This window comes from Anser anser (genome assembly GCF_964211835.1).
Source record: "Anser anser genome assembly, chromosome: Z".
In the NCBI taxonomy this organism is placed as follows: domain Eukaryota; kingdom Metazoa; phylum Chordata; class Aves; order Anseriformes; family Anatidae; genus Anser; species Anser anser.
In genome coordinates, this window is record NC_139723.1 from 65,294,646 (window position 1) to 65,309,434 (window position 14,789).

General features: G+C 42.3%; 1 protein-coding gene across 6 annotated transcripts in view; it reads left to right on the forward strand.

The window, feature by feature from the left end:
• The first annotated feature begins 198 nt into the window (after positions 1 to 198).
• Positions 199 to 14,789, forward strand: part of ADAMTS6 (ADAM metallopeptidase with thrombospondin type 1 motif 6) — a 158,354-nt gene continuing 143,763 nt past the window's right edge. For 3 of the 6 annotated variants that reach the window (XR_014576938.1, XM_083818288.1, XM_083818287.1), the window contains exons 1-3: positions 199 to 487; positions 5,350 to 5,738; positions 6,526 to 6,890. Coding sequence is in view for 4 of the 6 variants with exons in the window: in XM_083818288.1 (XP_083674414.1) it covers positions 5,642 to 5,738; positions 6,526 to 6,890 (462 nt within the window). In the remaining 2 variants the exon portion in view is untranslated. Of the gene's footprint in view, positions 488 to 5,349; positions 5,739 to 6,525; positions 6,891 to 14,789 lie in introns of those variants that run through there. The other 3 variants (XM_083818286.1, XM_083818289.1, XM_083818290.1) reach the window with 2 other exon arrangements.

Sequence of the window (14,789 nt, forward strand, 5' to 3'; positions counted from 1 at the left end):
CCTTCCTGCTCTGCCTGCCTCCCCCCCCGCTCTCCTCCTCCTCCTCCTTCTTCTCCTCCTCCTCCCTCCTCCCCCGCTCCCTCCCCCTTCGCGCTGTCTCCCCCCGCCCCCCCCCACTCACGGTATTCACATGGTATTTTGCACAGAGGAGGCTGCTCGAGAGGAGGGCACCCACCCCCACCCCAATATAAGCCTGTTTTTCCTTCCTTCCTCCCCCCCTCCACCTCCACCCCCCCCGCTCCTCGTTGGAAAGACAAAATGTGCAGGGTGATAGGTTGGGTGAATTGATGGCATCCTTCCTCCTGCCAAGTCGGTCCGTTTTCTAAAAAACCCCTTTTAGGAAGGCTAGAGAATTTGATTGTGTTGGAGAATATAACCCCGGTGGTTGCTTGCTCAGAGGGGAAAAGCAGAGAGGAATACGGGAACCGTCCTGTGCAATCTCTATTGTTTGAAACTTACTTTATATCAGAAATTGAAGATGAGAACGGTAAGGAAGATTTCGCGCTATTCAATGAAACTTTTGCTTTTCTCGTGTCCCGAGTAATGGTGCGTGCAGGGCTTTGGGGAGCGGGGGGAGCTTTATCTTGCATTAGGCGAGGTGGATTTGGAGTAATTTCAGAGAGAAACCTTTGAGGATGGGGGAAGGGGGTGCGAGGATTTTTCGACCGAGACGAGCAGCGATTTATGCACTACGGTCTCGAGCCGTGCAACTTTTTTTCCACTACTACTCCCTTTTTTCCATCTTCTCCGACTTCCATACTAAACCGTCGGTAGACGGGGGAAGAAGAGGAAAAACAACAACAAAACAGATCCCCGAACCAAAAAACAGATGCAGACCAAAGCAGCAGCAACCCCCCCCCCCTCTCCGTCCCGTCCCGTCCCTCCTTCCCTCCCTCCCTCCGCAGCCCAGGACAGCTCGGGGCTGCTCGCAGCCCGGGCAGCCCGGCGTTTGGGGCGGCCGGAGCCCGTGCCGGGGCCGTGCCGGGGCCGTGCCGGGGCGCAGGAGCCCGGGCTGGGCTCGGCTCGGCTCGGCTCAGCGCCGTCCCGCAGCCCCGCCGCTCGCCGGGCTCGTCAGGAAGATGGAAGCGTGTGGTTTTGATTTACTTCGGGCCGCCTGGGAATTGCCAGACTCTTAACCCCGCGGAGCCGCGCTTTTTTTTCCTTTTTTATTTTCCCTTTTTTTTTTTTTTTTTTTTAAATCGGAGTACGTCTGCCTGCGCAGCGGCCCGGGGTTCAAAGGGACATTGTTTGGTGGGGGGAGGTAAGTGGGCTCTCGCTGCCCGGCGGTGTGTGTGCGGGTTTTGTCTTCGCTAATTTCTTTCATTGTTGTACAAGAGGAGAGAGAGAGAGGGAGGGAGAGAGTCAGACTCTTGTTTTTATTTGGGCTGCCGGTGCAACGCGTTTGGGCCAAACGCCAAGTGTCTGGGTCACACGCGTTTTATCCAAATAGATTCAGCGCTGCTGTCTGGAAATGGGCTGCTGAAAGTTAACTTTAGGATCAGCTCCACCGCAGCAACCAGACTCTTCCCTCCCGTCTCCCTAGGGAGGAGGGCTCTCTTTTTTTTTTTTTCCTCCCTCTCCTCTCTCCTTTCTTTTTTTCTAAATTTTTTTTTTTCTTTTCATTCCTTTCCCTTGTGAATTTGCTTTGAGGGATGCGTGTCTGGTGACCTCCAGCTTGCTTCAACGCCAGTACTTCCCGCTAAGTAGGTCTTGTGAAGGGTTTGTGTGCGCGGACGCGTGTGCAACACGCCTGTGTGGACGCGTTGGACTATGCGTGTACACACACACACACACACACTTACACACGCTTCTCGAGCCCCGGGCGTGCTCTCCTTGCCTCTTTGTATCTCTTGCCCCCAGGACGACACTGACAGGGGATCCCGGCGGGGCCGGGTGTGTGTGTGTGCTTCTCGCTCCGCTTTCTCCTCACTCCCCGGGCAGAAAGAGCCGTCCCGTCCCTCCTACCTGCCCCCGGCCCCGCTCCTTTCCTGCCCGCCCAGCCCGGGGGGCACTGCTGATCCCCAGCCCCGATACCTGCGACGGCATTCGGGTGCCTGACCCCCTTCCCTTCCGCCCCTCCCTCCCCTCCTCTCCTCTCCCCATTGCCGTAGCAACCGCTCGTACCACCGGCGGGCCGGCCGTCAGGGCCGGCGGGCGCTGGGCGGCCCTGGCCCCACGGCGAGGGGGTGGGAGCCCGGGGGGTGCCCGGGGGTGGGAGCGGGGAGGCGGCGACCCCCGGCCGCCGCTCCCCGCCCAGCCCAGCCCGCTGCCAGGAGCCCCCCGGTCGCTCCCCCCGGTCCCGCCGCGCTCAGCTCGGCCCCGCTGGCTCGTGCGGTCGGCGGCCCCGGTGTGCGGCCGGGGCTTGAACGGGTGTCGTGTCGGGAGAGCCCGCCGCCGCTCGGCTGAGGGGACGCCGGCAGCCCGTGTGGCGGTGCTCCGCCCGGCGCGGCGGGGAGCTGTCGCTTGGCGGCTTGCCGGCCGTCAGGCTTGAGCCGGGTCCAGTTGAGGGGACGCTTCGGTTGCCCCGGGCGCCTTCTCCGCGTCCCTTTGCTCAGGAGGAGGCCGCCGAGGTGGCTGGTCTGAGCGCTGTGGCTGGGCAGCCCGCAGTGATCCGCATCCTGCCCCAAAGCCTCCCTTGTGTGTGTTTATGGGCCCCCTTTTTCAAATTATTTTTTGATCCTCGTTGAATTTCGGTGAGTAGGAGTCTCCAGGCACCGAAGATAGGTCTGCGGCTCTGTCACAAGTGCCTCCGCAGAAATCCCACTGCACAGTACCCCTTTTGTCACCAGCGTTCTGGGTTTAGAAACACATCAAACGATTTTTTCTTTGCTGCTTGGCGGTACTTTTGTAATTAAGCAGGAACTGTAGCTTCAGGTAAATGTTAGGGAGCCATACCTGTTTTACCGTGGACAGAGATGTAGTTCAGCCGTGAGGCAGAGGAAATGCTTCTTCCTATGAGCTTAGTGCTGATGACATGAGTGATCTAAATGACCACAATAAAACTGGAATGCTGAAAATATATCTCAAAGGTAGGAAGGAAGATGCTGCAGGGAAGAGGGTGTAGATGCTGGGCACTTCATAGTGTCAGTACTCTATCTGGAGTTACCTGACTGGTCTATCCTTCACATCCATTACAGTTTCTGAATCCAGATACTTAATACAGCTGCATCTGCCCTCTTTGTATCAGCGCACAAGCCAGCTATAATACTTTTGGAAAAGAGGCTAAAAGGTCTACTGAAACTTCCAGCAAGCTTAATGTGAAAGGAGATTTTCTTATGTGAGGACCGAGGCTTAGAATGAGGGACACCATTTTGCATAGACCCCTGAAAGAATACAGGACACAGGTGATGCTTGGGTTCTGTCGACCAAGTGGTGGCTAAATATTGGGCACCGTAGTTTGCTTCTGGTATTCAGAGCTACTGAGCTCACTAGGCACCACAATTTCAGAGATCTTTATGCTTGGGTAATTTATTATCAGCCTAGCAGGCTGAATGTGAGCTCCCCATTGTGATTTTTTTGGCTAAGTAAAAGCTGTGAGGCAGTGTTGTCTCTATATATGGCAGTACAGAGCCATTGCTGGACTACTGTCCAGTTCTGGTGTCTGTGCATGAAAAGAGATGCTGACAAATTGGAAAGGACTCAGGGAAAAAAAAAAAGCTGTAAAAATAATTAGGCATCTGGAAACTGTATTGCGCAGTGAGGTAAAGTGAGTAGGTTGAGCTGCTTATCAGGGAGTGTCAAGAGTTGATTGTATCAGACTATAACTGTCCGTGCAAGGAGAAAAAAGCTCATTAGCAGACATGTAAAGCAAGATTCAGTGGAATTTGAAACTAGATGTTTTCAGGTTGGAAATAAGGCATATTCTTTATTGTACTAATGTAGCTGAAGAGTATGGGATTGATTATGCCTCTTCAAAACTTGTAAAAGGCTAAAAGCTGTAATTAAATATTAGCTAGAAAATCAAGGTTTTACATGGAAGACCATACCAGAGATTGTATTAACATCCTCTAAGGCCTTGCCTTATGTGAATGGCATCGCTAAATCCTTTTGCTTCCCCAGAAAAAAATATATTACTAAGTCCAAACTATGCTTGCAAAGTATATTTTATTCTCCCTCCAAACCTGATTAAATCCTGTGTGCTGTCTTGGAAGAAATGTTAAAATTAGGCATTGGAATGGTCAGGTCATTTACTGGTAATGGGTACATCTCAAATTGGCTAAGAAGTTTCCTGATATTCACTGTGATGTTAGTAAAAGGGGTTTGCGTGATGTTGATTTTTCTTGAGGTGACATACAACTCTTCAACCTTTATAAATTATCCATGGACTGCAGGGGAATTTCCTGTCTGAATGAACATTGTAAATCACTCCCAGAATTTTAGAAAGGCAAATTCATCTGGTGCATGTATAAGTGACTGTGTACACTTTTGGTAATGTGTTTTTGAACGGTTTTTCCTTCTCAGGTGTTCTGGTTCTGTTCTGCCTGCTTCTGCACAGTTTGCTCTATGCACAGGTGTGCTAAGAGTGCTTAAGAGGACTGATTATTACCAGCTGACACAACACATGGTTTCATGTCCCATGTTACTGGACTGTTAGGTGGCTGCAGAGACCTTCCATTTAATCCCTGGTCACAGCTAGAGCTGCTTTTCGGTATTATTGCAAACGTGTTTTAAATGGGGCTAGGGAGGGCAAATAAGTGTTTTTCTCCCAATCCCATGATCTGCAAAATGAAAATAAGAATATATTCCTCTATATCCAGCTGTAGTTTGTATACATTAAGCATTTGTTGTCAAAAATGTTTTATCTCGGAACATGTATGTGTGAATAATTTCAAATACTGAAATTGTTTCTCTGGTACTAGAATGCAGTGTTCTCATTTAAGTGAATGAAAATTCTGCCTGCATAAGCAGAACCCAGGCCCAAGTAATAACAAAATACATGCTGCAGAAAAATCAGATAACTTTGCTCTGGATTCTTTCCCAGGTTCTTCCAGTGTCTACCAGTGTATTGGGTATAGCTATTCTCTGCTGAAATTGATGACTACAGTGCATTGATTATAGCTGGAACAAGCCTGAACACAGTATTTGAGCAATAAGAAACCTTAATTTTATAAATTCTCACACCTGTTCAACTTGAAACAGATATGCACATCTTAAGCTGTGTTGAGCTACTAGTAAAAGATCAATGGTAATTTTTTTAAGATTGTGATCTTGGATATTAAAATTGGTAATGGATGAATACTATTTCACAGTGTTATATTTTGCATAGTACGTTATGGTGGCTTAATATTTTGCAGGACAGATCTGTTCTGGTAGAAAGTTTAACTTGACTCATTTTGTTTTCTTTTTCAGGAAAAGAAACGGAGCAAGTTCAGTAGCTACCCAGTCTAACATCTTACTCATATCTTAAGGAATCTTACAACTACTTATTTTGAATTGAGAAAATGACTGCAGATCTAGAAGAAAGTACAGGTTGTTGGAAAAGAATACCCGTCAAAAAGTGGAACGTCCAATAGTTAATTTGGAAATAGAATAAAGTAAATAGACCTGTTATGGTGCGATTCTGGAGTGGAGTTAGCTCTATAGCACACAGGTAGCCCTCCAAGGAGGAGGAAAAAAAAAAAGCTCTCTGTTTTTCTAAATTATGGAAATTTTTTGGAAGACGTGGACATGGATTTTGAGCCTAGTCATGGTTGCATCGGAATTTCACAGTGACAACAGGCTTACGTATAGTTCTCAAGGTAGGGGTCCAACTTCTGTAGCTGACAAGAGTCATTGATTTTTACATTGCATTTGGGAAATATTTTCTAAACCATGTTTGTATAATTAATGAGATCATAGAGGCTCTGCTCTTAGTCTTATCATGATTCATTGTCGTTCAAGCTTGATTATAACAAAGCTGATTGAATTGTTGCTTTAATTTCTTTCTAGTTTTAACCATACGAAAACGTTGCAAATTAAATTGGTAAAATGTTGTACTTTATAACAGTTTAAAGACTTGCCATAAAGTCATTATCATGTTTTTAAACTAGGAAGTAAGGATCTAATTTTACTTTGATCCATTAACATTTATAGGTTTTTAATGGAAAGAAGAGTCATTTAGATGTTTTACAATACAGTACTTTTCATTACTACTGTTTTTATTCTTGCAGGTGGATCTAATAGCTTTTGTCTTTGAATGGTATCAATGGGAAGAATACATCCTTCTTAGGTAGAATTTAGCCCCACGTTTACATATTTTGGGTGAATAGGAAAAGATATGTAGTTAAAAACTTTATTTCCAGTGACATCAGATTAATATGAAAGAGAACACATTTTGTTGACTTAAAAAGAAGGAAAGAACAGTTTCTTTTCTTTAGTAAAGTTCTATCTACATCATGTGTTTACTTGAAAATGACTTTTACTCATGAGGGTGATGAGATTTAGCCAAAATATGGTTTATGTTTATACTACTACTTGTTGTTTCCTGTTATATTTTCTTCTCTTCTATGCCCACTCCATGGACTGTCTTACCTTGTGATTACAAAGAGGAATTCCTGTCTTACCTTGAACACTACCAGCTAACAATCCCAATAAGGGTTGATCAAAACGGAGCCTTCCTCAGCTTTACTGTGAAAAATGCTAAATCCTCAAGAAGGAGGAGGAGCACAGACCCCTATGACCAAGAACTGGCAGCATCTAAGTTATTTTTTAAACTTTCTGCCTATGGCAAGCACTTTCATTTAAACCTGACTCTCAACACAGATTTGGTGTCCAGACATTTTACAGTAGAATACTGGGGGAAAGATGGACCTCAATGGAAGCACGATTTTTTAGACCACTGTCATTACACAGGATATTTGCAAGACCAACACAGTACAACTAAAGTGGCCTTAAGCAACTGCAATGGTCTGGTAAGTGCACATTACCTGTTTTAGTATAATAATAGTGTGCTTGTTCCTTTTAAAATATGGAAGAACTTAACTGGCATTTCAGTTTTTTTGAATCCTTTTGAGAAGCAAACACAGGAAAGTGCAGCAATCCCTTAAAACCTGATCTGGGTCCTGGTGAAAAGTTGTCTTCAGTTCTTTAAGCGTAATTGTAAGCATTAGGACCCAGTTCTGTAGTCCTCTAGCAGGCAACGTTTTCAGTGTTTACAGTGTCTGCACTAGGGCTGCAAGATTAGGGCTGTTGTGAGGTTATTACAGGTGATCAAAATGTTGCAAAATTGGGAAGGGAGGAGGAACACTCGTTCCATTAGGGTGCTGAATCTCTTCAGTGAGACATTGATTGAACTGAAGAGCCCCCCTTGCTGTCTTTGAGAGTTTGGGTTTACAAACTTATAGTAAATAACAAAGATGATTTGCCTGGTGTAGTAGTCATTATTGGTATAAGTTCAGAATGAAGAGGAAAGTAGATCATTTGCAAGTACCAGCCACGGAATTATTTAAATTTTTTAGAAATATTTTGTCTACAAATCAAACAGTTGCACTTAAAAGTAGGATTAGAAATTCTCTCTTCTATTCTCAGCTTTTACTGTTCATCTCTTGATAGCACGGTAGTAGTACTTTCATGAGGAAAAAACTTATTCATGACAGAAACTGGAAGACAACAACAACAAAAAAGCCATACTATTGAGTACCAAAATACTGAAATAAAAGAGCAGGACTAGGAAATACTAAATCAAGAGCTCAGTACCTTCTCTAGTGAAATATATACTGTGGTTATTCATTCTGTTTTTATATAGCAAAATGCTGGTCAATCTTGTTAAGAGCGAACAGATCTAAGTAACTGGTAAATAAGGCAAAAAAAACACCACTGCACAGACTTGCTATATTATTTCCTTTTTAATCCTTAGAAGTGCTAGAGAACTGTGACTCTTGGGATGTTATTTACAAACAAAAGCCTGCTGCTTCATACCTAGGTAGAGCACGTTACACCAAGCTATTTGTGTTGTCCCTGATGCTGTCTAGGTTAATGTTTTGGAGTACTCTTGAGGAAAAATATTTTAATGGGGGTTTCCAGGGGTAAGTGAACATTTCTAAAGAAACATAGTTAAAATGTAGATCTCTTGAATGTGGTACCTTAGTTTGGTCAATGCAGACTTGGAGCTGATAGGTCTGAATTCAGTACAATTTTCACTTTGGTTTTGCAGTTCCCTTGTAATAACATTTTTGATGCCATTGTGAAATAGCTCTTATGCTAATATACTAGATCACTTTGCATTTGAGTTCTTGTCATCTATAAGAATACTATGGAGAGCAAATCCCTGCTTTCAGGATTCACTTTTTTAGAAGAGGCTGCATGTCTCTAGATCTCCAGGGTTTCTCCCTGTTGAGGCGCAGACAGGTTGCCCACCTTGAAGCCTACTGTCAGTGACATGTTGCTCCTATTTTGGTTCCTCTTTGATGTTTGCCAGGGAGTGAGTCAATAGCACTTGCTCTTGCTTTTGCCAACTCTTGTTTTTCTGTCATGTTAGGAAAACAAGAGTAAGATGAGGCAGGAGAACTGACACGTTTTCGTATTGACTTCCCCAGTCTCTTGCTCCTCATGGTACTTGTTTTCTTCAAAGAATTTTGCAGCGTGGTAGGTGTCGCTGCTCAGTGAAGTCTTCTTGAGGCAAAGCAGAATCATTTTTTGCTTCCGTGCCTCACACCCTTAAGTGACTCTGGCGCTCCCATTGTTATGTGTTTTCCCTATCTTCAGCTGTGCTGCTTGGCTGGGCTCAAGACCTAGTTCTGTGGTTCTAGGTGTCATACATTAGCTTTGTGTTTCAAAGTTAAGTTCAGTGTGGCGTGCTGCCTAGTTAAGTTGTCATCTTCAGTGTTGTTAGTTATTGTTAGCTCTTTTGTATTTCTTCCTGGTATTTGTAGTGAGGATTATGGCACCCTCAGGTCTTTGGGCACGTCATGACTGGGACTATTGAGTCCTGCCTTTTGCTTGCGACTGCAAGTGTCAGTTGTCCACTGCATCTGCTAGAAAGGCTGAATGACATGCACTCGAGGCTATTGTCATGCTCCAGAAGCAGCAGTGACACATGGTTCTTTATCAAAGAGGTAGGGATCCTTCTAATCCTTCCACCTCTGCAGTGGTAGGCTGGACTCAATGTGGTCCTCTACAGCACAGAAACTCCTCTGTCAGAGTGCATTGGCAGAGTGTCCCAGAGCACTGCTTATGGGAGTTACCACTCAATTCAGATAAATCCATCACAGAGTTATTTTAAAATGATGATTCCTACTGGCAAGTATCTTATTATAAAGCTACTGGTTAGAACATGTTTAATAAAGCAATTGGCAGTGAATATTAAGGGTGCTATTATTTGGTTTTGAATTAATGGTCAGAATGTATTTGTGCTCAAGACATTTGTTGTATTTTCCAGTCTGATTTTTGGTCTGTAAGAGACTGCCAGTCGTATTCTGCATAGTCTTTGATTAAAATCTGTCCCAAAGCCAGTCATTTTAAGTTGAGTAACTCTAAAGCAAGTAATAATGTTAAACGATGAGTGCTGCTCACAAGCAAAACTTAAGCATTCCATTTATTCCAGTTCCCTGAGAGGTGTCAGTATTGCCAGATAAGTAAAATTTCTTCCCCCTACAGAATGTTCTGAGTTACTCTCTTTAGTTATACAGGGTGGGTACGTGAGACCGTGGCTTAACTAACATAAATTGCATGAATTTGAAGAACATCTGTAGTATCTGAGATGAGTTCCAGTGCAAGAATGGCTTTCTGTGTTTCACTATAGTAAAATTTAACAGCCATCAGTTTGTTTCCCCATCACTATTTCCTGGTTCAGCCTTTCCTTCTCTATTTTCTTTTTAATTACCAGACGCCCCAGAATTACAGGCTGCTACATAAGTTTGATTCCAGCAATTTCCATTGGCTGGGCCCTGATTATGCTATAAATTGTCTGAAGTTTTGAGAAATGCTCTGTAATCCAGTGAGCAGTCATGTGAGGAAATTGAAGGTCTTGTCTATCAGGCTTGCTGGCTTCCAAACTCATATTTACTGTAGTGGATATTATATTTGTAGATTGATTGCAGGTTTGGCCTTCTCATGAAAGGGCCTGCAAAGAGCAGTATTTTGGAGCTGTTGGGTGCAAGGCAACAAGGCTGAGTCAGAAGTAGCTGAAGCAATGCCTAAGCTGATTTTGTCATCCTGAAGTGAAAAAAATAAGAAACAGTGGCTGAAGAGAGAACTTCACCTTAAGGGAAAGATTCATCTAATTCTGAGTGGAACAAGTCTTGAAGAAAAGATTTGGAGCACATAATAGTGGAATTGAGCAGAAGTCAAACTTGTCCTGTTCTGACCCACCTCTGTCCACTGCTGGGTGTCAAAGCTCTTAATCGAGTGTTCAGACAAGTTTTTCACACCAGTGGACTTTCTTACTTTGAGCTGACAAGCCCAATAGCAGGAAATACCTTAACGTGTAGGAAGTGGTGATTATTAGGAAAGTGAATCAGAGGTTAAATATCATTTTGGGGCTACTGTAGCTCCAAGGAAATACTTAATGTAAAGGGCCAAGGATTTCCATGGCATGTAAAGTTCCATGCACTGAGTAATGTTTGTGCTAGGTAGCACAGATACCTCTGTCTAATTAGATAAGATAAAGATATCCCAAGAAATGTCTAGAAGCATGACTGTACATACTTAAAGGAAGAACTGTTTTGCAGGAAGGTTTCGTGTTTGTTTAATATATTAAAAAATTAGTATATTTATAAATTATTCATATTCTTAGATTAGCTCATTTGGAAGCTGATTCTACCACAAAGAAAGCATCTACTTTTGCAGATCATAAATTGTATATCATATGATGTTTTTTGAATCATATCTAAGATTTGTAATCTATGAACTGATTTAAAAGGTCAGAAGTAATTAAAAAGATTCTGTATTCTAGATAGGTGTACTTTGAGTTCTCTTTGGTAATAATCTGTATTTGCAGTATAGGCTCAGTATTCAGAAAATTACATATAAGCAGTCCCTGTCCTAGTTTTAAAATGTCTTACTAGATCCCATACCGTGCTGTCCCAGGCCAGATCACTTTTTTTTATCCTTAAGAACATGTTAAGCTAATGCAGCCTGTTTCCTCAGACATAAATTGAAGCGTAGAGTCAGCTGTAGACCTGTAGACGCATTGAAGAACACTGACACATTCTCAGAAGTTTCCGTTATTACTGCTTTATGTTAAAAATGTAAAGCATAATGTCTAGAAAGGTTCAAGGCAGGCAGAAATTGGAAACCAGTAGTACTGTGGGGCAAAGGCACTTGTCCTCTGTAATTAATTTTATAACTGATGTTCATGGAATCATAGAATGGCCTGGGTTGAAAAGGACCTTTAAAGATCATCTAGTTTCAACCACCCTGCTCTGGGCAGGGTTGCCAACCACTAGAGCAGGCTGCCCAGAGCCAAGTTAACTGTTACTTCTGTAGCTGATGGACATCCCCTGTCTGAAATAAGGTGAGGCCCCAGCTAGACAGTCTGACAGAGATTTTCTTTTTACAAATTCAGGGGAACTCCATGTAGATTCACAGATTTGTCTGAGCATGTCAAACTGCTGGATCCAGACCTTATATATGTTAGCAGGAGTTGGCAATCTGTAGTGGGATTGGATAAGACAGGACCTCAAACAATCTGTTTTAGATAATAGTCTTGGGAATGCTACTTGTAGTAACCTACTTGGGTATTCAGCTTATTTCTTAAATTAATGGTGTTTTGTTAGAACATTTTGCTGATTGTTCCTGTGTCTTAATATTTCTTGTATTTTGGAGTAGAAGTTCAATTTGGAAGCTGCTGTAAGCTCAAATGTGATAGCAAAATGAACAGAAAAAAAAACCACACAAAACAAAAAATACAACACATTTACATTTATTTCCTTTTAATGCTTTATAAGGCGTTATTTCAATCTCCCTTTTCAACTGAAACATTGTTTTGCCCATACAGGAGATAAGCCAGAAATGGGTTTTAAAATGTTGGTTCAGATAGAATAGTGTAATTCCAAATATTCCCACTATCAATTGGGCATTAGTGAATGTATATACAATGAAAGCACCTCTAGGCACCAGAATAAATGCTGTTTTTCACTGAAATAGGTATTTCTTTTGTGCAGAATTTGGAATGGTTCTAAAAAAATCATGCGCTCATGCGCGTTAAACTGATGCAAGTGGTCTTGTTGAATTAATACTGGAAGAACAGTTTATTTGCAAGCAAAATTGATTACACTGCGTTTAAAATGGTGTTAGTATGCAGGGCTTATGTGAAGGGTATATGCAGGGCAAGTGAATTTCCAGTGTTTATCAAATCACATGGCTACCTGCCACAACTGATCACGTGCATATTCTAACTGCCTGGTAGCAGGTGTAAGTTAAAATTTACTTGCAGTTCCTTGACTACATGTTATTAACATCTCTTTTTCTTAATCTGACATAGTGTTCGGACAGATGAGATTGGACATTGACTAGGCATAGGAAAAATGGATGATACTTCCCCAGCCTTTTTCACTGCTGGCACCTGGAAGAAACCTCCAAACTATTGTCACAGTTCACAGACGTTTGTAGTAGCGTTTACTTCTCCTTTACACAGTTTGTTTGCAAAATTCATGCTGCAATTAAGTGTTGTTTATGGCATTTGAAATTACTTCCACTGCAGTCATCTTACTTCTTAAAACTCATTTACCTGCTGGACTTGAGTACAGGCGTGAAGGATGTATGCCCTAGAGTAATCAGAGTCAGGTTAAGGCACTTCTCTTGCAGAGACAGGGCCACAGCTTGGATGGTACCTCTGTCTCCTCAGACTTGGCTCAAAGCAGGCAGCCTGATGGTGTTGGCCAGAACCACCTCTTTTCCTGTGGGAACATAATACCAGAGCTTACAATGGCTCGGGATTCACTTGAACCCAGATGTCTGACATCCAGACTGGATGCAGTCCAGACTGTCAAGGTTCCTTCTGCACATCTGGCAAAGCTAGTTACAATTCAGTTTATATTTTCAAGACTGTTTAAGCAGCAGCGTACCATTAAGTGACTTATTTTGTAGTAAAATCTTAGACTTCAAGTAACGAAGCATTATGAGAAAATTTGGTGTCCAGTTGAATATAGACCCTGATGTTACCTTCTTGAGTAAATAATTAAGTTCACAATGAAAAATACCACTGAAGAGAAAACAGTTACTGTTGGAGCCACAATGTAAGGAACACACAAATGAAAAATGAACTGCATCCATATTTTTGAAAAATATATAATAGGGTTACATTTGGAAAATATTGTTCTTTCTGAAGTGTTATACAGGCATTTTTATTTTAAAAGTTGTATGTTGTTACTGAAATCTGGTTATCCCAGGAGTGAAGAATAGCAGGCAGTTGATACACAAAAGAGCAGCAGAAGACCTTTGACCAAAAGTACAATGGCAATTCCTGATCTTAGAAATGGGTTTGGGTTGTTTGGATCATCTATAGAGCAAGCGGTCTTACACCTTATCCTAGAGGTCTTATTGGAGGAAAACAAAAATAGCCCCTTTAAAAACAAACAAAACAACCCAAAACCCCCCAAATCCTCACACATAGTACTTGCTTTACAGATTGAAGGTGTGATAGAAACATAGTTATTGGCTTCTTCTCAGAGTGATAGAGTGATGTTTACAGCCTTTAAGAAGTACTTTGAGATAGGCTTGCCTCTTGGAACACTGCAGAGTTCAGATGACATACACATAAATGTTTGAAGATATGTCTTGGGAATAGCATATGAGGTGTTTATTGAATACTCTTAGCTCCTCATGAGTTGGATTAAATAAGGATGAATTAAGGTGCAGTTATGGATGCTTTCTTGTGTTACTTTGAACAGTCTTCACAGTGGTTTTAATGGGATTTACATCAGTTTGTGATTCATCAGATCAGGATGTGAATGCAGAATTTACTGCTTCCAGTCTCCAGGCTGATTCAGTAGCTCTTTCTCCTAGCGTAGAAAGATTATACATTCAGAATTTCCTAGATAAAGTTACTGGAATTATTTATTTAGCAAATAGAAGTGTGGGAGTCTGTCTGTCAGGGCTTATTCCTCAGTATTTCTATACCCAAAAGGATCCCCAAACTGGATTTTCTGCTAAAGTTCAGTTTTAATTGCTGAAGATTCAGGAAATTGCATAGTTGGCCTGAAGTCTCCCCTTTCCTCTATAAACCACTTCCTGTTTGGAAGAAGCAGAGTTCACAAATGTGAAAGTTATGAGAATAGAATATCTACCATTCTGTACTGCAGTGTGAGGGGAAAAATATACATTTGTTACAGAGCATGATGTCTAATACATAGCCTGCAACAACTTGGATCTGCCAAAAATTTGTGATGAGACCTTTTAAGGAATACATGCTTTGTAGATAGTGTAGTCTAAGTTAATAATTTGATTTTAATAACCAGCTCAGTTTTGGAATTCAGCATCTGGATGTAAAACGCTGAGTATTTTTGCCGAATAATATTTTCTAAAATTAATTCTTCCTGCAGTTTTTACAGCATTAAGCATCTACTAGTGTGGCATCACAGTGGGATATTGGGCTCACCCTTTGAGGAATACCATTTTGGCTTGGTGTCACTTTTAATGGCTGTGAATCATATAGTTTTGGAACAGGTCTTTGAACAGCTTATTTGTCCTATACCAAGAGTATCTTTTCCTTTCTTACCGCATCTACTTAAAAATGGTGGGAAAGAACTCCATAAGTAAGGCAATGATATTTTTATTCTTTTCTCATAGTGCTGCTTTTAGGTATTTACTCCTGCTCTCACTAAAGTCACTGGAAGAGAGCTGGTTCATGCATTTTCTTTTGACTTATAGCT